The following is a 27,336-nucleotide window of genomic DNA, read 5'->3' on the forward strand; positions in this document are numbered from 1 at the left end:
AGGTAGATGACACTGAAGAAGCATTTTCTGACACTACACTGTACAGAAGTGTGCTAGGCAAGCTAAACTTCATTGCCAGATGTTCAAGACCTGACATTGCTGTTAGCTGTAATTTGCTAAGCAGACAAGTCAACAATCCTACTGTTAAGGATTGGAAAGCTCTGAAACGCATAGCGCGGTATTTGAAAGGCACTATGCATTACAGACTGAGATTTAACAATCAGAAGTCTGGTGGTCTTGAGATATTTGCAGATGCAAGTTTTGGAAGTGACACTACAGACAGGAAAAGTACGTCTGGAGTTTGCTATAAGTACAATCAGGGTCTATTTGATTGGTCATGCAAGAAGCAAACAACAGTTAGCTTAAGTACTTGTGAAGCTGAACTGAATGCACTGTCTTATTCACTTAAGGATTGTGAATGGTTGTTACAATTGTGCAAAGACATAAAAATTCCTGTCAAATGTCCAATCCAGGTTTACCAGGACAACAAAGCATGTTTGGCTTTGCTGAATTCTGAAGGTTGTAAGCAAAGCACGAAGCACTTGCAATTGAAGTTGCAACATGCTAGGGAACGTATTCAAAAGGGACTCGTAACGGTGTCCTATATGCCAGGTAATGAAATTCCTGCTGATGTATTGTCCAAGATTGTATCAAGGGATCAACACTGTACCTATGTGCAGAAGTTGGGTTTGTACTGATATTGTACGAACACGCTGCCCAGTGATGTTCACAGAAAGGGGGAGGATGTTGGTTTCTGCTTCCTTCACTGAGCAGCGAAGTGCTTGTCACAAGACAATGTTTACATTCCGCAGTCAAGTGCTGTTGGGTTTTCTCACGGGAAGGGAGACTGGATGTGACGTACACTGGTTTCCTGTTTTTTTTTCACTGTTCTTTGCAGTTCAGTGTGATTCTCTCCGTGCTTTAGAGGAGAGAGGATGCCTTTCTCTGCTCCGGCAGAGGGAAAATGTTTTTCTGTAAATTACCAGCTTTGAAGTGTAAATAAAGTAATATAGAGCATGTTGGCACGTACTTTTCATCATTCCGCTGTGCACTGGACACTGCTTATCTCCAACAGCTTGGAGGGCTTAAACGCTTACGCACGAGCAGCCCCCTTTTTCCATTACAACAATATTCTAATCATGTTCTGGCAACTATCATAGATCAAATGTGGTGTTTAAATACCTTTCCCCCCTCAAAAACCCACTTGTAACTGGATTTGTAATGGCTTTTAGTCAAATGCAACAAATGATTGATTGATTGATTGGGGGGAAACCACATAAGAGCATACAAAATTATGAGAGGCAACTTATTTCATATTGTCACTACAAAAAATTAAGCATTAAGGATGCTTACCAGTCATCTACTTGCACATGCAAATTGTACTTTTTCTTCTGAAAAGCAGGAAGTAAATGTCACATAGGGCAATCATAATTTAATATTACTACACAGCTAAATGACTAAACAACAATAACAACTCTCATTCCAATTGTCTGAAGTGAAGGACTAGATGTAAAAACCCCACCCTCTCTCTCACACACAGAAGTTGACTGAAGTTGTGATTAAATATTACTTCAGCACTGAAGTAATTTACACTGTTGTGGAGAAAACTGTCCTGATTATGTGGTGAGTCACTTCACATAAACAGGCTACCATATGATAATATGGTATTCATCACTTGAAGAAAAAACTCTGGAAAATGGCTCCACATAGTGGCCACAGATTGCTTAGGAACTGAATTTCTGAGAACTCTGCTGTGAATGAACTTGATCTGCACCTCCTAGACTAATGCGAAGATCAGAATATAATTATTCTCAATCTCATAATTATGGTTCTCAGACACACACACACACACACACACACACACACACACACACTGGCCACAAGACCCGGAAGCTGTCTGCTCCCTTGGCCTATAGAGAGAGATTAGCGTGCAATCCCAGAGTCGGTCATGACTGGCCCAGCGGTCAGGGGCACCTTTACCTTTACACACACACACACACACACACACATGTTAAAGTGTGCATTTTTGGATACAATATATTTAGAAATTCATACATTGAAATAAATACATATTTAAATTTGGATTTTAGTACAGTTTTTAAAAACAACAACAACAAACAAACCACAAATTGATGGAGAAATGGAGTGAATGCACACATGCAAAACTGACTAGAAATGGCTTTATTTTTTCAACCTGAATATGTAAGCTGCTCTCCTTTTCCTGCCTCACACTAGGAAGGGGACACGACGCGGCTTCAGGTCAATTTCAGCCCGCAACTTGCAGCCAATTTTGCATGAATATGGCTTAGATGCGCTTCCTTGTGGGGAGCAGGGTATGGCTTTAGGTCAGTGGGACCATGCATACCTGTGGCACTTACTACTTGCAGCACACCACAATACTGTTTGCTGCTGGTTAATGTTAAATTGCACTTGTGAAATCACTTACATTTACTCAGAGACTTAATCAATATATTCAGATGGGATGGAGAAACAATTTTGGTTGCCCCTCCCCCCTTCCCAAGAGAGTGCGTGCTTACTTTTTGCTGCCTTGCAAATGTGACACATACAGAGTTAATATCCCAGTTGTTGTTATTTTTTAAAAAAACTCTGGCCCAATGGTTTCCTTCCATAGATTTAAATTTTTGTTACCTAGACAAAAAAGTGTATGTGCACACATCATTTTCTCTTGGGGAGGAGGAATGCACTTGTATTTTGTTTTGTGATGTAACTGATGCCCTCTATCCCAATTTGCTTTTCAATCCATCTCATAATTCTCAACTTCTCCTTATATATTCCAACTATGTAAGGGAGTGTGGGGACCTCTGTGTGAGAGATTGCCCAGGGTAGGTTTATTTGTAGCTGTGGATTGCGATTTCCCCCACCCATTTCAATGTAATAGCACCCCTGTTGCGATAGCTGAGACTTGTACACTTTAAAAAAAGTTGGAGGTTGTTAGCTTTTTCTAAAATAAAATAATCCAGAAAGTTCTTGTGTCAAAGCTCAAAGGAGAAAACAGGCAGAGCGCTTGATGACAAAAAGTACTTGAAACTTGTTGCTGTACAGAAAGGCGGATGTCATCTGCCATCTTACTGCAGCCCTGCCCTAAGCAGTTAAGTTGCAGCAATGTAGCTACAGAGTCCAGAGGGCACCTCCATGGTTCCTCCTTATCACAAAGACCACTACTGAAACTATACCTGGTCTCTGGGCTCCAGTTAGTTTATTATCTGAAGCATTCATCTTGGTATGAACCAAGTCTTATAAAAGTTACTATTAAAAGGGACTTAAAGGGGGTGGCAAGTTCAGAAGACCCTACATTTTAATACTTGGGAGTTCGTTCGTTCATACATTCCACAAGGTAGAAAAATGGAAGTGCCCAGAATGTCTTATGCCATTCCCATGTGATTCCCTAGGATTTAGAGTGGACAGAAGCAAGCTTGCTTCAAGAAGAACAAGTCGTCTCTTCAATAGGAACCTATAAAGTGCTTTCCAGAATCCTCAAGTTCTGGGGAGGCAGGTAGAATTGCCTCAGGGTTTGATTGTAATGAGCCATCTTTATTTTCCACCATAGTTGTTGCCATATCAATTCAGTCTAGGAATTCATAGAATCATAGAATCATAGAGTTGGAAGAGACCACAAGGGCTATCGAGTCCAACCCCCTGCCAAGCAGGAAACAATTATTTGCTACTGGTTTAATACTTTCAGAATGCTACTACTGAAAAATGGCACTCACCTCCACTATTGGTACTTTCTCTCCCATGGGCAGGGAATTCAACATGACAGGTAGAACATTGGTTTTGGTGCGATAAGAACAGGTAATCTGAGGAAAAGGAGAAATATTGGGTGAAACTGAATGCAGCACTAAATAGGGTATGCACATGGAATGGGGTCCAGTAGCACAATATGACTTCCTCAACTCCCCTTCTCCTGTATCCCGCAAACCTATTCTTTGGTTCCCTCACCATCCAGAGCAGATTTAGGACGTGGGGAGGGAGGCAAGGAGGAAATGTCCCGTAGTGCCAGCAGACCTTTTTCTGTGCATGCAACAATTTAGCTCAATCCCACCTGATTATCCCAGTCAGAAAAACCTTGTACTGTTTTCTTCTGAAGGGAAACTTTTAGGGTTTCAATTATTAAAGTCAGTTGACTTACAGGATTATAGTGTTTCTTCTTTGGTAGCATAATGTCCATTGCCGGATCCTTGTACTTGACATAGTGGAACGTAGTGGGGCATGGCGGTATAATGAGAGCATCCGAACCCATCTTAAAACAGTGAGTGCCTTCGCAGGAACCTTTCACTGAAAGCGCAAGGTCTTTCTCTAAAGACAGGGGACAAAGCATGAAGAGAAACCTGCCATTGCATTTGTTTCCATAATGAACAATTTTGGATGAACACAATTAATTCTAAAAGAAACCACTTGGGAAAGGGAAAGCATTAGCTCTCAAACCACTCAGCACATCAGTGTAAACATTACCATTTTGAGGAAAGTACACTGTGAAGTTCTCCAACATATGGACTAGGATTAGTCATTAAATCAAGGATGGGTAACCTGTGGCCCTCCAGATGCTGTTGGATCTCCCATTATCCCTGGTCATTAGCCATGCTGGCTTGGGCTGAGGAGAGTTGGCGTCCAACAACACTGGAAGGGCCCCAGTTCCCTATTCCTGCTTTAAACGGATCTGACAATGTGCATCTGTCTTCAGAGCTACCATGGTATTCCCAGATATTATGCTGGAAAACTACCATATTTTTTGCTCTATAAGACTCCCCTTTTCCCTCCTAAAAAGTAAGAAGAAATGTGTGTGCGTCTTATGGAGTGAATGCAGGCTGCGCAGCTATCCCAGAAGCCAGAACAGCAAGAGGGATTGCTGCTTTCACTGCGTAGCGATCCCTCTTGGTGTTCTGGCTTCTGAGATTCAGAAATTTTTTTTTCTTGTTTTCCTCCTCCAAAAACTAGGTGCGTCTTGTGGTCTGGTGCGTCTTATAGAGTGAAAAATACGGTAATTTCGGTCTGGAGGAAAGTGTTGCATTGTGTTCATGAACACTTGCTTGGATTAAGTGTTCTACTGACCACCAAAAGAGAATAGAAAATTATAATACTGCAAGCCTCCTTGAGATTTGCTTTTGTCTATTGTTTTTGTCCAAGCAGATAGAATTCAAGTAGATCATCTTGCTCATTAGTTGAAGAAGGGGGCAGGAAAAAGGCAGGGCACATATGTGAGGGCTATGTTCTACCTCAACAGTTGAAGGAATCATGCTTCTGAATACCAGTTAATGTAACTGCAGAAACAGAGAGTGCCGTCGCACTCAGGTCCTGCTTGCAGGCTTCCCATTGTCAGCTGGTTGACCACTGTGAGAACAGGTTGCACTACTGGAAGGGCCACTGGCCCAATTCAGCAGACTCTTATTACCCTCTTCTTATATCCACCCTCCACTTCACACTCCTGTTTGGCATAGCAAAAACATTCTGCTCATCCCCTCCCCACAACGCAGCCAGGTTCTGGACAGCCTCCTTCAAGTCACTGTATCCCATCTTTAGTACACCTCCATTTTGGAGCAGCAATAATTCACTGACCTGATTGGCTGTCAGCTTGCAAGATAATGGCCAGTAATGATAGGATCAGCACCATAATGACTGGAAAATACCTCATAAAGCAAGGACAACTTCCCAGACTCTTTGGCACTTGTGTGCAAAGGTACCTTTGCAACACTCACCATGAGGGTTGCACAGACAATGCTGTCCTCATTTGTTCTCCTCTATAATGTTAGTGAAATGCCCACAAAGAGGCTGGAATATTGTAATGTGCTCATAAAGATGGGCTGTACCCACTATTGAGTGAGCAGTGGTCCAACTGCCCTTCTCATGTGACTTTTCCCCACTTTTCTCTCATCTCCTCCTTACTGTCTAGTGGGTGTCCCAGGCCTGCTAAATATGCCTAGCAGGCTAAATTGCTGTTTTGAAATCTGAAACCTGGGACAGTTTGGGAAGCTGGAGCATGACATTTTCAGGCAAAAGTCAATAGGGTAAAGGAAAATGATTGCTCTACTCTAGCTTGTAATACTATAGCAGCCATTCATTCTGAACTACAAGATCCTCCCCCCCCCCATTTTTTTACTGCTGTCCCTATGGAAATGTAGCATTGCCCTCCAATGAAAGATCACAATTTTTTCAAGTAGGGTCTATTACCTTCTTCTTGTGTTTCTCAGCTTTCAGAAAGCACTTCCATGGTGGTGAAGAGATTGAGGAAAGCAGAATTTGCTAGACTTGCTTGCATTGGGTCTGGTTTAGTCTGTATATCAGTATCAGAGCTTAATAAACCCCCCTCCTTTACCACAACACAAATAAACTCACTTGATTTATGGGGCTTCTTCTGGTCCACCTCTGCTTTCAATTCACAAACCTCACGACACTGTAGCAGAAATGAGCAACAAACAAAATTAACAGGGATCAGCTGGAATTGGCAGTTTTTGTTACACTGCATGTTATACTTGAGGTTCAGCTAATTTATATCCAAATATCACTCTTGCTTGAGTACGGTTAAAAGCCAATATAGGAACCTTCAATTACTATTGGGCATTATAATTTTACACTGATAATTGTAAATTTTTGCAAACCTGTACTTACTGAAGATGTTGGATTTGAACCCTGTCTCAAACAACATTTAGATATCAATTGGCTGAACTCTTAGAAGACGTTGTGTAAGAAAATAGGCTACTAAAGAAGGCTGCCAAGCTGAAATGTGTTTGGCATTGGCATTCCAGAAAATCTGACTGATGAACATTAGGAAGATCATATATTAGCATTTTAGTTATCTAAAGAGCAGCATTGAAGAAGCATAAGCACAACCCATGTAGTGTATAGAGGGGGGTTCATTATATCCATATTATTGTATGGTTCTCCATATGTTGTAGAAATGTTATTTTGACTTATGGTATGTTTATAGATTTATCTGCTTTAGTTATTATGTTACAGAGTTCTTATATTCGTTATTCAGATTTCTGGAATTTTGTATCCTCCCCCTCTATCTTTTTTACTAGAAGCAGGTGGTCCTTAAGAGTTGTTTGGAAGCAATCCCGCTTAATGGGATCTTGAAGGACTTGATTGTTGATTTTGCGCCTTCGTTTCCTTCCTTGAAGCCTGCGTTGAGGTATAATCTTGATAACCATCATGGAGCATATTAGTCGGTGATCTGTCCAGCAGTGGTCGGCGCTCGTCATAACCAGTGTCCCCACTGTGGAAGGACGTGTGGGTCCAGAATTGGCCTCCACAGTCACTTACGGACTCATTGTTAAAACCGTGCTTATGGGAGACGATCTTAGTCGGCTACGAGTGATCACCAAAGAGAGAAGAGAGATCTTTTTTACTGAAAGATTCAGCTCCATTTTTAGGTAGTAAAATTTAACACATTTGAGGCTGATGTAGCAGAGCACTCTCAGCGGTTGAGCTAGGAACCAATAGTTTCTTAGATCACACAGGTATTATCAGCATTGATAAATTGCAGAAATAAAAAATTACCACTAGGACGCCATTTGTTATGATGGTTTCAGGTGGGCCAGGCCTAGGAAACAAATATAAGAGTATAGGTACAGGGCAAACAAAAGTTTCTTTCCAGTCTGATCCTAAATAATGGGCACCCTTCAAAGAAAATGCAACAGATCCATTTACCCTAGAGTTTTAACACTGCTTTTGCTTCCATGAACCTAAATTGTAACCCAATTCTTACTTTTAAGTTGCAATATGGTTGCTGCTTCTTGAGGACTCCAGCATACACTAGTCTGGTAAATGTAGGCATGAACACCAAGACTATGCAGCAGAGGTGGATGGCCAATACTTGTGCTGCTTCCCATCCAGATTCCTTACATTGACAGGATCAAGCCCTTCCCATATGGCTTCATGTCACATAAAGTCAATGATACCAAATGGTCAATTATAACTTTTCTGGAGGTTCGATGTCTTAGAAATCTATTTTTATTAATAATGGAATTCTTAAAGGGTAAAATTGCCTAGATCAAGTGAATTCTGGCTTTGTGCCTGCACAGATAATTCTTAACCAATCTGATGGTTGGTGCTGATCACCTCTTTGGGAGGGAGAGAAAAGGTCATTTGGGTCCAGTATCCTTCAAGCAAGAGATCAGCACCAACCATCTGTTTATAGGAGATGGAAGTGAGGCATCCTTCCCCATGTGAGAAAGAGTGGGGGGTGGGAACGAAGGGAACATTTGCAAGCAATATTCATGTTGGTGATAATAATGTTGTGAGTAAAGCTGAAACCTACTAGTGATAACTATGTTTTCAACCAAACAGTTTTGCTCAGTTTGCTCACCAAATTTTCCATTTTTATCCAACTAATTCAGCAGCATTATATACATTTATATCCCACCTTTCTTCCATCACACAACTCAAGGGGACATGAATCAGATTCTCAGGTAATGCTGACCAGACTCAAACCTTCTTAACTTCAATTATCATATTCTTCTAGATCTAATAAATCTGTGTTCTCCAATAATATCCAATCCCTCAGCCAGCAGAGGCAGGATGCTTCGTAGTATAATTTCAAATCTGGCAGCGAGAATCCACATCTTTCCTTTGTATCTGTAAGTAGTTTATATTTAATTCTTGGTCCCCCCCCCCCTGCATTAAACTTCAATAATTTTTTTGCCAATCTTTGAATTGTCCCACCTCACCGTTAACTGGGATTGTTTGAAATAAAAACAACATTTTAGGTAGCACATTCATCTTTACAGCAGATATTCTTCCTGCTTCTTAACTTCAGTAAGGTCCTAACATTTCTCAACAAAATTTATTTATTGTCTTTGGAATCCAAACAAAATTTAAAATCAAAATGGGGAACACTGAAATGCAACAGAAAAAACAAAATTTCAGATTCAAAAATTAAGTCTGGCTACATTCTGAGTTTGTGTAGCTCTTTCGGCTCTATAACTGCCTGTATCTTTGTATACTAAGGTCAGGAATTCTGATCCTCATTATTAATTTACCTTTGCCTTAATTATGCACCTGATAATTATATTTATTTTTTTGAAATAAATGCACATTTTATTTTTATGTTATTTTAAAAGTGAAAGCAATGTAGAAAATTTAAGCGTTTGACATACTTACGCAGGTTCCACCAAAAATTCAATTTCCAGCTCTTCTTGTTTCTATTTCCAAGAAGAAAGAAAAGTAAAAAGAAGAAATTGTTGCACACAATTCCTTTCTTTCTCAAATTAAAATTTTCACATTGCAGAGTTGCTGGGGGACACACATAGGAATATAGGGTGCTGCCTTATAGTGAGTCAGACCATTTGCTTATCCAGCTCAATACAGGCTATACTGAGATTTGCTGCCTCACATAGAATCCCTTGATCCTTTGTTCTTCTTAATGGCTCATCACCCAAGCCTATCACCTCAACACAGAAATACTAGCCTAGCTTAATTAGCTTTTAATTCTTGCTGATTCCAGGGGAGTAAAAGTGTCTAGCATATGTCCAATACACATGGGTCTGGCTTAATACACACAGTCTAGCACAAAGTCTTAACACTCCAAGCATTGATTAAAATTGAACACTAGCTTGATCCAGACATAATGATGATGGTGGTGGTGGTGATAATATTTATACTCTACCCATCTGGCTGTGTTTCGCCATCCACTCTGAGCAGCTTACAACACATTTAAAAAACACATAGTAAAACATTATAGAGGTCTAGTGCCCACAAATTCACAACAGTATCTTGTTCTTACAAGCCATCTTGGTGTTCAGATCTCACCTGTGGTTCAGACTTAAAATACATGAGAACTCTTTCACCAAGTGGAAGCCGAGCAACATCAAAGGATATAGTGAAGAGGAGCTCATCTGGAGTGAAAAGATCTTCGTCAAAGACAGACATCTCTAACAAATTCTGTGAGAATCAGTTAAAATATATTAGATGCAGGATATAATCTGTGTCTATAAAAGCAGCCTGCATCTGCCCCACCTGCAAAAAAATCATGTCTCTCCCATACCGTTCTGTACAGCCACATCAGGCACTATAACTACAATGGTAGGACTTCACCCCAAAGCTACAGTTTTCCGTTGTCTCCCAAGACAGATGCCAACCATAAGAGCAGTGAGGTGCTTGGAATCATCTTCTAAGTCTGGAGTAGGAAACCTTTTTGCACTCTTAGGGTGTCATTCACTTCTGGGCAACCTTCCAAAGGTCACACACTAGTGACGGGCAGTGTCCGAGGCAACAGTGGACAAACCAATAAATGCAATATGTACTCTAGTTTCTCCACAAATTCCATCCTCCATTTAGGCAAAGAGAAGCGTTATGGGCAACAGTGTCCAGTTGTGTGGCAATGTAGATGAGACTTCATTGCTCCCCTGGCTTTTGAACACAGCACATGACTGGAGATTACTGGAGGAACAGGGGCAAGGGGAGAGAGACCTCAGTGTGGTGTGCAGCACAGCCAATCTTACACACTTAACTGTTATTTTCAGGGACTGGACATTGGAGGAATGGTGCACTTCCCAGAGAAGAGGGAGACAATCTAGATTTACAAGAGTGGTTTGCTGAAGGTCATAGTTCAGAGGTTGCAGAGGGGAGAAGCTGGGAAATATTGGGAGAGAAGCAGGAAGAAGAAGCAGCACCACCAGGGAGAGACAGCTGACAGACTCAGTATCTTTAGAAAGCATTCCAGATCCCCCCTCTCCCAGGACCCGGCGGGCATGAAAAGTAGGAGAACAGAAAGCTCAGAGGCAGAAAGCACAGATCAGCTGACACAGGGATGACGTATAATAGGAGAGATGGAGGGGATAGGGATTTTACTCAGAGCAATGCCATTATCTAAGAGGCAACGTCCTACATCTCTGTGAATATTGAATAAAATACCTTGCTAAGAGCTTCTTGGTCCCCCCCACCCCATTACTGGCAGCCTGCCCTGAGGGAGGAGGGTTGGATTCCCTGAATCCTGTCATTATGTATCTGCACAGTGCTGAGTTCCCCACACCTTGCCCCCTCCCTCCAGTGATGCCTTGCACAAACACAATAGCAGTCAGTGGGGTGCCATGGGTGGGGCTGCATTGCTCTCTCATCTTCCCAATGCCATGGCCTCCTGCCAGTACCAAAGGGGGGGGTGGCAAGACAACCAGGAGCTCAGGATGGTGCAGGCTGGGCAACAGAGCCAAGTGGAGGTTGTCAGTGTTGCACCCACAACATGCCAAGCTCCACTGCCCCTGCCCCTCCCAGTCCTGGCAGCAGCATGTTGTGTTGGGGAGACAGGAGAGCAATGCAGCCTTGCTTGCATTGCCCTACTGATGGATACTGCCCATCCACACATATGCAGATGTCTTGCAATCAAAAACAGGCAAAGGATCCTGTATACAGTGGTACCTTGGTTTACGAACTTAATCTGTTCCGGAAGTCCGTTCTTAAACCAAAGCGTTCTTAAACCAAGGCATGCTTTCCCATAGCAGCGGGGGACTCAATTTACAAATGGAACACTCAAGAGGAAGCGAAACATGTTTTGCTTCCAAGGCAAAGTTCACAAACCAAAACACCACCTTCCGGGTTTGCAGCGTTCTTTATCCAAGTTGTTCATAAACTAAGCTGTTCTTAAACCAAGGTACCACCATATTAGGAGCAGGAGAAGAATGCACATGTGATGGTATTATCTTGTTGAAAAAGCCAGCTCAGAACAGTGCACAACTGAAAGGGGAATAGCTCAATTTCTCACCTTGACTTGGTTTTGAATCCTATAATAAAATGTTTCATTCCAAACAGGGTTCTTGCTATTATTAACAGTTTTGGTCCGCACTTTTTCACATGAAGAAGTAGGTAACCAGAGGGTCACGTAACAGTCAGACTGGCTTACTGTGTAAAAGAAGAATAGCATAGTAAGTAGTGTTGTCAGCATTTGTTGTCCCTTTCAATGCACTTTGTTCTGGAGCCACTAGCACAGAAATCTGATTCTTTCCTCTCACAAGTTTCTATTTCTTCATTACGAACTGGAAAGCTTGCATTTTGTCCATATCCTCACTGCGTGGTAGTAACTCAGAAGTGACGGAGAAAAAGGGCTTGGTTGAGACTCCTTTCCAATATTTGCCAAAACATGGTTTGGAAATCAGGGCGAATTCACCTTAAATGGTTTTGCTAAAGTGAGATCACTTTGGCACACATCTCAAACCCCACTCCTGTCATTGAATGAAACCATTCAACAATTTTCTAATTATGTTGCCGAAACTCATAACTGCCTAGTTCAGAACACAAATTTGTGAGCTTATTAGATATAATATGAATTGAACTGCAGACAGCTACCACAGATAACAATTTAAATAAATCTCTACACGGTGACCAATTGGTGTATGTTATTCCGTTTTCATTGGCCTTGACAATAAGAAAGTGTTACATTTTACAGTGTGCAGTCCTGGTTTATGTTGTTGGGTGGGTAATTCAAATATAGGCAACACTGGCTACATTTGGATGTCATGGTAAACCATGGTTTCAGATTGGCTTGCCTCAAACAACATTATGATGTTTCAGATTCATTTACATCAACCCCAGTTAGTTGATTTGCAAATTAAAGGACAAACTGTGGTTAAACAGAAACAGAAACAAACACTTCTAGACTTCTCCTTACAGCAATACTGAAGAAGACATGAGACAGAAGGACCACACAAGGCTCATGGCATCTCATCTCAGTTCAGTTATTATGATAATGTGGCCACACTATATAAAGCAATGTAGGAAGCTTTATGACAGTTTTGTTGTATCCACCCTAACATTAATGCCAAGCTACTTAAACCACCATCACAGAAACATAAACCATTAATTTGGGAACACCCAAAACAAAAAGGTATGCAAATAAACCAACTGCAACTCCTGTTCATATGACCATTTCCAATATATTGACAAATACATTTGTTGCAAATCTATTCGCAAGTTCCTAAACTGTATTTATGTGGGTGGCGGGGGTGTGTGTGTGTGTGTTGCATGTCAGCCTTTCATATGGGAAAGTCTGAAGAGGGGTTGTAAGTAGGAATGTAAGGGAATTTTAATGAAAACAAACATTGGAAAACAGACTGCATATTTGTTTGCTTATTTGTCCCCTGTCCAGAACAGAAATAAATCCTACAGATACAATTGATATTTGCAGCTGCTGTTGTTTTCGGTCCACAAATGTAATTGGTTACAACCCCTTCCGATTTGCATTGTGTTTCCTTTGTGCTGAAATGAATGGGGTGGAATAAGATCCAACACACATTTAAAGCATTTGACTTCCCCCAAAGAATCTTGGGAACTGTAGCTTCCACTTCACAGAGCAATAGTTCCCAGTACCCTTGAGAAACTCTAGTGTGGATGATTTTGCCACAGAGGACAGTGAGACAAATAACAGAAGACAAACTGCAGCAGAATGGAAAACAGCGCTACATGTTGCAAATGCAGGGTGGAATGGGGAGAACTGCCTTGTAAGCACTTCAGCTGAACATCATGTGGTTGTTCCTGTAACCAGGAGCCTTGCATAATCTCCTTACTGCGGGGAGGAGCAAAACTGTATTGAGCCAAACACACCTATAATTCCTATTCATACCTTCCATGGGAAGGGGGGAGGGAGAGTGAGAGCAGGGCTGGGATGCCTCTTCTTATGCATGGAATTTAAGAATGACCGCTCCCCACATCAAATGGGGGTGCCATTTGCATGGTAGCGCGCAGCCAGTGCGACTCCTGGTAGTTTGGCCTGGCTTCATCCTCCCCAGGCTGGATACCTGGAGGTCTCTGCCTACCTCAGCCAATCACCCAATCCTGCCTGGGGAGGCATTGCCAGGGGATTGGCCAGGTAGGGGGAGGGACCGTCCTACCCACACAACAGAAGGTGAATCTTACCTGTGAAGTGGCAGTCAGCTCCAGAGCTTCTCCCACCCTTCCCTCCCTCAGTTAGGTCTTCTTTTGCAGGTTAACCTCTTCTCCACAGGTTCACAGGCGCTGCTATGTCAGGGTCACTGTTAAAGGGCCGGAAAGGAATTTTCCTGCATTGCCAGGTTCTGCCTTTCCCGTAGCAAAATGTCACAACTTTGCTGGTTTCAGGCCTTGGGCGGAATCCTTTAGTCTAGCTTCCTAAATGGGGGTGGGGGTGGTGAAGCGGTGATCCATGCCCCCTTGCAGCGGTGATACCAGGGTTCCCTGTTAAAGCGGTCTTGAGGGGAGGCATTGGCCATACACCAAGAGGTTGTCATTGCTCTCCCCTCCAGAGCCAGCCCAATCCCCACACATTCTGGATAACCCTGAAATCTCCCAGATCCCTGGCTGGGGACTGGGAAGGATAAATGCCCAATGCCTGAGCCAAGGTCTCCCTACATCTGAAACTTAATAAAGTTGTGGCCAATTTTAATCCTATAGCACATTGTCTTGAGTCATTATTCTGCTCGGGGGTCGCCTGGGGTTGGGGGGACTCCACCTGTCCAGGCAATTCCTGAATGTGACTTTGGTAATGTTCTCTAGCCAGTGGCGTAGCGTGGGTTGTCAGCACCCGGGGCAAGGCAAGTAATTTGCGCCTCCTAACTGAGAGAGAGTGAATGAGCCAGGTAGGGGCAGAGAGCTGCGAGTGCGAATGCATCCCCCCCCAGATGTTGCGCCCGGTGCGGCTGGCCCCCCCTGCACCCCCCACGCTATGCCACTGTCTCTAGCTGGAACATTATTTCTATCGCCAGTCCACAAATAGCAAACTAGGTTCACTGGTATTCAACATGTGATTGTAGGCGCCATCAAGCCAGCAAATATGCCTTTGTGCTATCTCAATCCAGCTGTGCAACCTGTTTGTACAACCTTTTTTATTTGTGGTTATATCATGCTGTCCTATGCACATTGTTCCCTGTGAACTACTATTTTATTTCAGAAACCTGAAGTAAATTATAAAGACAGTAGCAATGTTCAGATGTTTGCCTAATGCACGAAGAGTTATGCTGGGGTTGGGGACAGAATTCACATGCAAGGTCCACCTCCGATGTATTGTGACACACTAACTGCTCTTTTGGATCTTTGCACAATTAGCTCAAATATCTGAAGAGGGTTTTTCAATATGTTTGACTGAATTTGCTTGGAAATTCTCCCTGATAAGCCAGGGGTCTCACTTGTGTGTCCTTAAGCACATTCAACTCAAAACTGAGTGCTCACTAATGGTTCTTCCTCATCCTTAGAAAAATGTGACAAGTGGAGTGCCACAGGGTTCTGTCCTGGGCCTGCTGTTATTTAACATCTTTATAAACAAAATGGACAAAGGAATTGAGAGGACATCAAACTGGGAGGGGTAGCTAATGTTGCAGAAGACGGAACCAGAAGATTGGAGAACTGGGCCCAAACTAATAAAATGAATTTCAAAAGGGACAAATGCATGGTTCTAGATTTAGGCAGGAAGAACCAGCTGTACAGATATAAATGGGGGATACCTGACTTTCCAGTAATACATGTGAAAAGGACCTAGGGGTCTTAGTATACCACAAGCTTAACATGAGTCAACAGTGTGATGCAGCAGCAGCAACAAAACAAAGACAAAAAAACCCCCAATGTTATCCGAGGCTGCATCAACAGAATGGCCCAATAAAAGGAATAGCACTGTTCTAGTCTGCTTTGGTCAGACCACACCTGGAGTACTGTATCCAGTTCTGGGTACCACAATTTAAGAAGGATGTTGACAAGCTGGAACATGTGCAGAGGAAGGCAACCAAAATGATCAAGGGTCTGGAAAATAAGCCTTAGGAGGAGTGCTTGAAGGAGCTGGGTATGTTTTGTCTGGAAAAGAGGAGACTGAGAGGAGTTATGATAGATATCTTTAAATATCTCAAGGGCTGTCACATGGAAGAGGGAACAGCTTGTTTTCTCCTGCTCTGGAGGGTAGGACTTGAACTAATGACTCAAAGTTACAAGAAAGGAGATTCTGACTAAACATCAGGAAGAACTTTCTGTCATTAAGAGCTGTTTGACAGTGGAACAGTCTCCCACAGGAGGTGGTGGACTCTCCTTCCTTGGAGGTTTTTAAGCAGAGGTTGGATGGTCATTCACCATGCAGGAGATTTCTGCATAGCAGAGAGTTGGGTTAGATGATTCTCAGGGTCCCTTCCAACTCCACATTCTATGGGGCAGCATTCAACTAAATTATTCTACATGGGCATTGCCCTCACGCAAGTGATGTCACATTTATAAACTGGTACTCAATGCATAGAGCCCTCCTTTTGGTATCAATGGCTCCCAGGGACATGCAGAACTGGATTGAATATCTCCATATGATTGGGCTGGACATCGTGTGGTGCACTACCTCCTGGATGCAGGCTTCTGGTGACTTCTCCATAAGGGCAGGAGGTAACAAAGCCCATAATTACTACTTTAGGTTATTTGAGATTGACATCTCAGATATCCCTTAGATCTGTGGGTTATGTGACAGTTCACTACTCCATAAAGCAGGGCGGGCTTCAGGTCCACATTAGTACAGTGGTCAGTATTCATGCCTGTCATATAGGTGGCTAGAGATTGATTTATTCATGGAGAGCCCCTCTCTTGAGATAGAGGACATAGCCTAATGGCAGAGCATGTGCTTTGCATGCACAATTCCTCAGGTTCAATTTGTAGCATCTTCAGTTAAAGGAAAGATTAGGTTGCAGGTGATGGAAAAGGCCTTTGCTTAAGACGCTGGTAAGGATGGAAGGATCTGCCAATACCTGTTATTTCAGTTTCTCGTTCTCCCAATCCTAAAACCTGATCTTCCCATTTCTGCTGCAATTTGAACTTTTTTAAAAGAGGCTAGGGAAAATTCTTTAGCATTTTAGTGTGTATTTCTCCTAAAAAACATGTTTTTGTACACAGTTTTGACCAATGTAAGCATTTTGGCAAGCAGTTTCTACTAATATAATGTTGTTTTGTCTGCCATTTTCACTAATGGCACAAAATTCAGATAAGTGTGAATTTTGAAGGCTGTTTGATAAATTCAGCTTTATATGTGAATGGCATTGAATTTCTTCCCCATCCATAGACTGGAGAGCTGTTGCCAGTCAGATTAGATAATACTGGCCTGGACATGACCTGATATAAGTTCTCTGAGGAAAAGTGATTGTTAGAATATCTGAGGGCTCTTTCTCCTTTACTAAGGAACCTCCATATATTAAAGAGACCAATTTGGTGGACATTTCAAATAAACTTGGGGACTACTCAAATGCCTTTAGCATCACCATATGGCATTGACCTGTTTGTGATTAATGGTGCAATCCTATGCATGCCAACTCAGAAATAAGCCCCATTAAATTCAATGGGATTTACTCTTAGGCAAATGTGTAGAGGTTGCAGCCTACGCCAAAACAATCCCTACCACTCTGCTCCCCCCCCCCCCCGTTCCATATTTTCACCAGATCTTTTGCAAGGCAAACCAGGCAAACCAGTTTTTTCTCCTGTTCTCCTTTCCACCCACAAACAGTGCAAATAGTTATCTTACCCAACTTAAGAGTTTATGAGCAAGCCATACATGGGCACTGATATAAATCCAGTTTCCTATGCAATTTATCTTGTCAGCTATGAACTCCTGCAGCGCATATGAAGCTAGATGTGCAAACTATCAAGAGTGAGTGAACTTTAAAAGCAATATGAAACAGGAAAGGAAGAACACTCACAGATATCAGCTTGGCGAAGATTTCTCATTCGTATGACTCTTACAGTAAGCAAGTTGCAAGGAAATTCTTCCAGCTGCTGAAAAACAGCAAAACAAAGGAAAGGATGAATATTAAATTGTGTTTGGATAATCAAGTACCTAGCAGAGCAGCAAGCTAACCAATGGTTAATAATTCTGCAAAACAACATATAAGTAATTGTCTAGGCCAGGGGAAGTCAACCTTTTTATACCTACCGCCTACTAATGCATCTTTCTTGATGGCAAAATTTCCTTATTGCCCACCAGCACTCAATGGAAGAAGGATTCAGCTTGTGCTCACCTAAATCGCCCACTAGTGGGCAGTAGGGACCAGGTTGACAACCTCTGGTCTAGGCTAAAGAATGAAGCGCACATTCTCCATGTCCTTGGTGTGTTCAGATCACCAACTGGCATCAGTTTTCAATAGCAAATAATAATGAAAGCTCTGAAAGATGGAATTAACCACCATTACTCCCAGGTTATTCGGTGATTTCCAAATAGCGAATTCTGTTTGGACCACTTTCTTCCATTATAACTGAACAAACACCATTTGACCCTAAAGCAAATACATAATAACAACAACAAGAAGAAGAAGCAAGAATGAATTCAACACTATGGAAGTATCTTTTCTTTTGGGTATTAAATTCATTTTAATACCCCACCCTATTTTTGTTTTGTTTTGTTTCACTTTTAAATAACACCCAGCACTGATGCTTCAAGCAACTGGACAACTGAAGGATGCCTGCTTCAGCTGACATTTATTCCCTGTCTTCTGCTCTCAGAGGTTTAGGTACATTTTTAGTTGATATCAGGGTGCATCCTATGAGAAGTCATGCAATTCCTTTATCTTTCCTGTTCACTCTAAATGTCACATGGAATTCAGCTGCAAGCGATAACATAATTTATCATGTGATATTACTCTTTTTTATTTAATGTCCATAAGAAAGTGCCTCCTACACCATTAAAGTGTATTTTAAAAAAATAAAAATAAAATAATGCTGCAGATATCTAGGCATCCTAGATATGAAATGGCATTCATCATTTCCTATAGGAAAGGTGTTTAATCATAATCCTCGTCATCAGAACTAAGCATTCCCAAGCACTTCTCCTAACTGTTCTTTCCTGTGGGTGGGGTTCTGAGTGAAGTTGATGGGCAGGTTGCTGCTGACATAATTGTTATTTATCACTTATATAGCACTTCAAATGGGGGAGATGATTTATAGTCCCTATCTGGTTTGTCTTCATAACATCTCTATGAGCTGGGCCACTAATCTTCTGCATATGAGGAATTGCAGTTGAAAGACAATACTTTGCCCGTATCTAATCTCTTCCATCTATGGCTCATCAGGCACATAGAACAAGGTGTTTCCAGTTCAAGTCCATTTCTGTGTCATTTGGATTCCCATGGTTTTCAGGTTGGACCTAATTTTTCATCAACGGGTACAAATCTGACACCAATGTAGTGAATTGCAACACAATAGATTCACTGGCAGGATTTAAATAAACATTTGCAATTTTATTTGTAAAGAACAAAGAACATAATACAGTGGTACCTCAGGTTACATGCACTTCAGGTTACATACGCTTCAGGTTACAGACTCTGCTGGAAATATTACCTCGGGTTAGAAATATTACCTCGGGTTAAGAACTTTGCTTCAGGATGAGAACAGAAATCGTGCAGCAATGGCAGAGCAGCAGCAGGAGGCCCCATTAGCTAAAGTGGTGCTTCAGGTTAAGAACAGTTTCAGGTTAAGAACAGACCTCCAGAACAAATTAAGTTCTTAACCCGAGGTACCACTGTAGTATGACAATATGGAAGTATATACAAACAGCAGATTCTAATATGAGAGGTAACAAACCAAGGACAGAAGTTGAGGGAAGTCAGTAGGGAAAGGGGGAAAGTGAAACTTCAATGTAATGTAATGATTGCAGATATTGTTATAAGAGAAAAAACTCAATAAAAATTATTTTTAAAAAGAGAGAATAGCAGCACATTAGCTAATGGGGAGAAGTCTGATAAAAATAAATCCCTGGAATAATTATACTTATTTATTTTACTTAACAACATGTATCTACCACTTGATTATAGTAAAACCTCTACAGTAATCAGTTTACAAGTACATTATAAATAAAACAGTTTGGAACAGTTAAAAACATTTGAACATCATTCAACTTAACAGTAAAAGAAATTAAAACACAACAAAATATATGTGTCTGGGTAGGTTTGCATAAATAAAAATGTTTTAAGCAGGTATCAGAAAACATACAGAGTCACTTGCCAGGGAGTTGTCTGAGAAACCAAAACAAATCTGGCATATATTGAATGTCAGTATTTAATGTATTAGGGTACTACAAATGATTGTAATTCTGATTAGAGATGGAAAGGCCTGGGAGGAGGGACAGAAAAATTGGGGTGGGGGTGTTGGTTCCCCCCCCCATTTTCTTCTCAAAGCCATTTTTTCTGGAAGAAATGGGGGGGGGGGAATATTCAAACCATATCAAACTGTGTTTTTTTTTCAATTTTTCTGGAAAAAAACAACTTTGGGGGAAAAACAGGATAAAACAGGGGGAAACAGGGGAAATGGGGGGGGGAGCGGGGAAATGGGAAAAACAGAGGAAAAAGAGGAATAAAATTGGTGTTCCCCCTCACTTTTCTGGTTCCCCCCAGGCCTTCCCATCTCTAATTCTGATCTTACTTTCATTATTTTTTTATTGTTTCTTTAATTTGTAATTGCTGAATGTGTAATTGTTGTCATAGGGGTTTTTTTTGGGTTTTTTTAAGGCAGGGAATTCCAAAGTATGGTTGCTGCTAAACTAAAAAATGATTTCTTATAAATGCTGAATCGCATTATGTGGCACCTGTAGCAGTGCCAGTTCCACAGATCAAAGTTGGGGAGTGGGCACAAATGGAGCTGCAAAACTGATTCCATGCCCTAACTTTGGACATTTCTTGGCCAGAGTAGCAATAACAGTAGTTGCAAACTCCAGAACACACTGAGGTGCCAGTGGAAAGTATAGTGTACAGAATGATTCCTGTATCCTGAATGAGGGGAACAGAGGTAGCAGTGTGTGGGTGAAAGTCTCATGGTTTCAGTTGTCTCTATACTAATGCAGAGTATGAGAAACAAGCAAGAAGAATTTGAGCTCTTAATCAAGGTTGCCAATATGGCCTAACAGGTATTACTGAAACCTCTTGGGATGAGACTCGTGACTGGAATGTAGAAACTGAGGGGTATAACCTGTTCCGATGGAATAGACCAAACAGGAAGAGGGGAAGAGTACCATTGTATGCAAATGATATGTACACTTGCGAATAGATCAATGACTTGGTGTATGGAAGGCAGATTGAGAGTAAAAAAAAAAGAGTAAAAAATGGAGAAGATGGAAACAAGAGCCACCTTACTGCTATAGACCTCCAAGCCAAACTGAAGACTTGGATGATGCCTTCCAACAGCAGATTACCAAACATTAAAAAAGGAGAGTTGTGTGACTTGAACTACTGTGGTATATCTGTTGGAATGCAAACTCTACCAAGAATGTAAGGTCCAACAAATTCTTCAATTGCCTTACTGACAATTGCGCTTCCCAGAAGATGGGAGAAACAACAAGGGGGTCATCTCTCTTGGACTTGGTCCTCACTAACAGGGAGGAACTGACTGACAAAGTGAAAGTACTGGGAACCTTAGGAGGAAGTGATCATGACCTCTAGTGTTTAATTATACAAAGGCAAGGGAAAACTGAGTGCAGTTGGACTTGCACTCTGGACTTTAAGAAAGTTGATTTCAAAAAGGTTAAGGAACTACTGGGTGAGATCGCATGGTTAGAAATAGTCAAAGAGAAGGGAGTCCAAGAAGGGTGGGAGTTTCTTAAAGGTGAAATACCGAAGACACAAAGGCAGACAATTCCAGCAAGAAAAAAAGTAGGAACCACTGAAAGAAACCAATGTGGATGCATAAGGAGCTTACAGATGAGCTGAGTTGTAAGAAGGGGAAGAATTTGCTGGAATAACGAATTAACTTAGAATACAAAGAGGGAGGAGTGAGGAGGTCCAAGAAATAAGTAAATGAAAAGATGTAATTTGAGATTTGTATTTTTTCTTTTTTCTTTTTTATCTTATTTTTTCTTGCTTTATTTTTTTGATTTTCTTTTTTTGTAATGGTGAAACTCTGAATAAATATTATTAAAAAAAATAAAATAAAAATAATTTTTAAATGTTTATTTGGCTATGTTCGAAGCAAGAGGAAGAATAAGCAAGGAGTAGGTCTTCTGCATGGAAAAGATGGAGAAATGCTATTGGGTGTGACAGAGAGAAGGTGGAACACCCAACACCTACTTTGTCTCTGTCTTTACAGAGTGCCCAAAGTGGTGGTATCAGAATTAACAATGCAAGGATGGAACTGCAGCCCAAGATGGGAAAAGAGAGGATAAAGGATCACCTAGCTACTTTAAAGGAATTCAAATTTCCAGGGCCTGATGAACTGCACTCAAGAGTACTAAAGGAGTTTGTGGATGTCATCTCAGAGACTCTGTCTATAATCTTTGAGAATTCTTGGAGATCAAGTGGGGTTCCTGCAGACGAGAAGTGAGCAAATGCTGTCCCCATGAAACACTTACCTACATTTCCACTATCTTGGCAGGATTGAAGCTCAGCTTATGCTCCACCCCCTACTGCATCGAGGCGGCAGCCCAGAGACCGCACAGCCTCTCCCAATTCTCCTGAACAATAACCACAATGGACTACAAGGTAGTCATATACTACTTTTGTATTTTCTAAAGTATCACTGTGAATTTTCCTTGATTTCCTTGTTTTATCTTTTTGTAAGCCACTTTGAGGGTGCTGCTGCTGCTGCTGCTTACAATCAAGCAGTGTATTTAATAAATACTTCCTCTCAGTTCCCCACAGCAGTATTAGTATTACTGGGCTACTTCACAAGGTTGGCATAACCCACACTTTCTTAACCACTATAACCCCACCCACCCCTATTGATCGATTTGTACTTGCAGGTTTTGTTTTCATACTATAAGAATGTCCAGAATTTATTTAACAGTTAGAGCATGAAATCCTTTCATCATTGCATCCTTTTGCTTTTGAGTGAACACCTTACTACCAAGTCACATGAACACTAAAAACCTGGATTTCTCATTTGTTTTCTACTAGCAACAACCACATCTCAACTAGGGCAGGCAAAAGAAAGTTTTGAAGAAACTTCAAAATGAACCAGAAAGTCCTCTTGCGTTATCTGAATGCAGAGAAAAGCTCACATGAGGTCGCTTCCAGACAACTTGTTTATTAAGCACTCATCCCGATTTGCAGGGAAAATTGATGATGTTGACTATTTAACGAACTTTCATCCTGATTGTTTGAAAAGCAAGATTTGTTGTATCAAAGCAAGCATGATCCCACACTTTCCACTGCCTTTCCCCAACACTTTCCTTATTGCAGAAGCCTTATTGTTTAGGAAAGTGGGCTTGTTGCGAAGGACTTCCCAATCAACAATAACGTGAATTTGCCAGTATGTCCCAATTCTAAATGTCCACCATACCTTGTATTGAGAATTACAGTGCACTTCATTGCACAGGTTCATGGGCTCATTTCCCAGGCTTTCCACAGGATATGCATTTATACTGAAGTCCTGTGAGGGAGGCAAAGGGACAGAAAAGAGACAACGTTCAAAGAGATAAACTGTGTATGTAAACCAACAACTTTATCATGTTGCAATAGCATGCACTTCAAAAAGAAAGAAATGTTGAAATTCTGAAGTAGAGGTGTTGGTTATTAAATACCTGGTTTAGCAAGTAGTGAGAGCCAACACTAAAAAAAACTAATCAGTGGATGATTTGGGGCACATATTCTTGACTGGGAATGCTGAGTTGCAGGAAAAGCTCAAAAGAATGTAAATGGCACCCTTCCCTTGGGCATAATGCCATCTTTTCAATTTAAAGTGCAGTCACTTGTCTACTCAGAAGTAAATCCAAGAAGCTCGCTTGCAGGTAAGTGCATAAAAGGTAAAAGGTAAAGGACCCCTGGAGCGTTAAGTCCAGTCAAAGTCGACTATGGGGTGTGGCACTCATCTCCGCTTTCAGGCCGAGGGAGCTGGTGTTTGTTCACAGACATGGCCAGCAAGACTAATCCGCTTCTGGCGCAACAGAACACTGTGATGGAAGCCAGAGTGCATAGAAACACTGTTTACATCCCCATCGCAGCGGTACCTACTTGTGCTGGTATGCTTTCAAACTGTTAGGTTGGCAGGAGCTGGAACAAAGCAACAGGAGCTCACCCTATCATATGGATTCAAACTGCCGACCTTATGATCAGCAAGTTCAAGAGGGTCAGTGGTTTAGACCACAGCGCCACCCACGTCTCAGGTAAGTGTGTATAGGCTTGCAGTCTAAGCCATCAAAGCATGAATGCTTGGGTTGTTGATTTTGAATAAATCTTTGGATTCAAAACTTTCCATCTGGATTCCCACCACTGTGGTACCTACTCACTCTCTCTATTTAAACTATGGGAGAAATGAATGAAACACAGTATGGAAGAACTGATGCATCTGTAGAGAAATGTTGCATTCCACTGAAGCCTTATGGTTCCCCTCCTGCTTCTCTGGCATGAAAGCCAAGCCAGGACCTAACGGGGTTACTTTCCTCCTAGTTCTCAAAGCCCCAATTGGCAAGTCTAAGGAATCTTGGTGTTCCCAAGCATTCAGTAATGGCTGTACAGTGGACCCTTGGGTTACGTAACTTTCGGGTTGCAAATGTGGCAAACCTAGAAGTTGGTTTGCTGCTCACGCTCACGCAGAAGTGCTCTGTGTGCCTCGCACATGCGCAGAAGAGGCACCTCCAGTTACGAAGATTTCAGGATATGGCCAGGCCTCCGAAATGGATCCCGTTCATAACCGGAGGTACCACTGTATTAGTAACCTACTTTCCCAGACAGTCTTGTTCAGAGAACCTCTATTACATCCTATTTGTATTCCATCTCTACTAACTGACTATCTTCCTCAAGGTACACAGTGCAACATAGTTAGGTGGAGACAACAACCTGTCTCTCTTTGCTGTTCTGGTTAGCGGGCAAAACAACAACAACCCTACTTCTTGATCCCTTGGGAACCAGGCTATTCCTGCAATGTAGTGTTTTGTAATGCCCTCCTGTATAAGACAACCCCTATTATTTTTTAACCCCAAATTAAGAAATCAATATTTTCAGCATCACACAGAACAATGTTGGTATTTTATTAAATATTCAAAGCACCGGTATATTTAGTACCATATATTTAAACATCAGTGGCGGAATGGTTGGTGGAAGTGGTAAGCAGCAGAGCATGACCTTCTGGCACAGGGGGCGGACAAGCGGGCACCAGAGGGACACAATTTGAGTTGTTGAGCAACTCCACCCATGCCCATGCCAGAGAGTGAACCCCAACCTGAACCTGAGATCAGGCCACCTGGGCCACCCGCCCCAGAGCCCAAGCCCAAACCCCTGTGCATTCACCATCCCCGTATAAGATGACCTCCAATTTTTGACTTCTTTTTTTTTTGCAAAAAAGGTTGTCTTATACACGGAAAAATACAGGTTTATAAAACAGAGAGAAGAATTATAACAAAGCAATGAAAAGGAAAATATTGATAACAAAACCATAAAATCAGTTCTTGGGTGGCTCAAATAACAGAAAGTCAACCACCCTCAATAAAATATCCCGAGTTGGGTAGGGGGTAGACCCATATACTTTTTTCTTTTATAGAATGCCTACCTGACATGAACTGGAGCAGCATGTTGTTTTGGTCGGCACATTGAAGGCATGTTTAGCTGGGAAAGGCAGTTGAGCTGGAAGGTGCTCCTGAAACATCCTTACAGCCTGTTGTGCTGGCAACAGTAATTGAGGAGGCATCTAAAAACTAAACTCAAGGCCCGCCCTTTAGGAATGTAAATGCCAGCCCATTTTCTCCTACTCAGGTAGAAGAGGAAGTTCATAAGATAGCTACAAAAGGAAGAGGCTCATTGTCTAGAGGAATGGAGTTGTGAAAGGTACTTTCTTAATCTCCCTTCCTCCCATTTCTGTTTACAGTCAAGCAGTAGTTACTTGAGAACTCTTGATCTGTGCTGGATAAAGAATTTAACTTGAGCAACTTCTCTCAAGGCTGGAATACTCCCTCAGGCAGCCGCTGTTTTCTGAGCGATTTCAAAGCAGTATTTTCCCTAATTCTAGTGACCCAATTCAGATGAAGAGAAGGAGAAAAGAACACTAATTACGAAGGAGGCTCTGCCTAGAGATGTTTCTCCATCGCCATCTCACCTCCTTTCCCCCAATTTGTGCTAGATAACAATAGCATCAGGTGTTGTTTTCCTGTGAGATAATTTTTTGTGGTTTAATTTAAAACTTTTACCCCACAACATGCACAGACTCAAGACACCTTACAACAGTAATCTAAAAGAGGTGATGAAGCTATCCAATTATATGATAATTAGTAGGCTTACAGACAGATTGTGAATCATCGGAACCAACTCCTAGGGGCCGAGGTCCCTTCAGTCCCCTCAGGGGTGCCGACTTATAAAAAATATTGGGGGGGGCGGGGGCCCATAACGACTTATAAAAAATATTGGGGGGGCCCAAGACCTCCAAACCGCTGCTGCTGGGGGAACGAAAGGGGCGAGCCCCGGGCTGCCCCGACCTTAAGTGAACCTGTGAGGGCCCGCCCTTTGCGGCAGCCGATTGGCTGCCGCCGTGGGCGGTGAATATTAATGAGCTAGGGGGAATCCCCGCTTCTCGCGGGGCTGACGCCAGCCCCGCGAGATTGTTGATGGGTCGAGAGCCCGCAACCGCACCCCCTCTCTAGATCGGGAGTGGCTTTGTTTTAACTCATTACTGAATGTATTTTAAAAGGTAACTATCGTCAAACAAGGAAAATAAAAAATACCAACATAATTTTGTGATTTTACAAAGCATAATATAACTAATAATTTTCTTAAATTATTGGGGGGCGGAGCCCCCCAAACGAATTTTTGAGGGGGCTCGGGCCCCCTCAGGCCCCATGGAGTTGGCGCCTATGAGTCCCCTATAAAATATTAGAGGGCTGCCCCGACCCCTTGATGGACATTGCCATTCAAATGGTGTGCGTGCACTGTGTCTTGTGATCAATTATGTCGGTGGGGCTTACCTGCCCCCCCATATTTTATTGAAATTGGCACCCCTGTTGTGAATCAAAAATATTTAAAGCACAGACAAAACTTTAAAAATCAATGAGCAGACATAGATTTGGACTTGAGTCAGTCATGCTCAGAAAAGACCCACTGAAATCAGTGAACTTAAGTTAGTCAAAATGAAGTTGTGTACACATTACCAGCTTAAACTGCAGGGAGGTCATCCACCACCCACACCCTGCATCTCAAATAACATTTGCATGTCATTGTAAGCATAGGTACTTTTGATGCATTTCCAAGTTGCCCACTGCCCACACCTGTGGGTGGAGAGGGGGCATGGATGGCTTGGCTACAAATCTAATCTGTTGCAGGCAGGTGGAGAGAGACACATCAACATGCAGTATTTCTTGGTAGACTAAAGGATAGATGTGGATTGTGGCTAATATAATGCATACATGGCTTCACAAGGCAATGGTGGAAGCATGCTGGATGCAGAATAGATGGGAATGTGTACACAGTCCAAATATGCCTGGTCTAAAGCATCATTGTATCAACA

General features: G+C 42.0%; 1 protein-coding gene across 1 annotated transcript in view; it reads right to left on the reverse strand.

The window, feature by feature from the left end:
* LOC310848117 (cytosolic phospholipase A2 epsilon-like) overlaps window positions 1-25,535 on the reverse strand; it is a 51,362-nt gene extending 25,827 nt beyond the window's left edge. The window contains exons 1-11 of the mRNA XM_083746714.1: window positions 25,393-25,535; window positions 23,188-23,277; window positions 17,628-17,700; window positions 11,714-11,850; window positions 9,766-9,897; window positions 9,118-9,158; window positions 7,516-7,558; window positions 6,352-6,409; window positions 4,151-4,317; window positions 3,732-3,818; window positions 1,354-1,391 (exon numbers count right to left, since the gene is read on the reverse strand). Of these exons, the coding sequence (XP_083602840.1) occupies window positions 1,354-1,391; window positions 3,732-3,818; window positions 4,151-4,317; window positions 6,352-6,409; window positions 7,516-7,558; window positions 9,118-9,158; window positions 9,766-9,897; window positions 11,714-11,850; window positions 17,628-17,700; window positions 23,188-23,277; window positions 25,393-25,530 (1,004 nt within the window). The 5' untranslated portion in view covers window positions 25,531-25,535. The remainder of the gene's footprint in view (window positions 1-1,353; window positions 1,392-3,731; window positions 3,819-4,150; window positions 4,318-6,351; window positions 6,410-7,515; window positions 7,559-9,117; window positions 9,159-9,765; window positions 9,898-11,713; window positions 11,851-17,627; window positions 17,701-23,187; window positions 23,278-25,392) is intronic.
* Between the last annotated feature and the right edge of the window lie 1,801 nt (window positions 25,536-27,336).

The sequence above is a fragment of the Podarcis gaigeae genome (assembly GCF_964106915.1).
Source record: "Podarcis gaigeae genome assembly, chromosome: 1".
Classification (NCBI taxonomy): Eukaryota; Metazoa; Chordata; class Lepidosauria; order Squamata; family Lacertidae; genus Podarcis; species Podarcis gaigeae.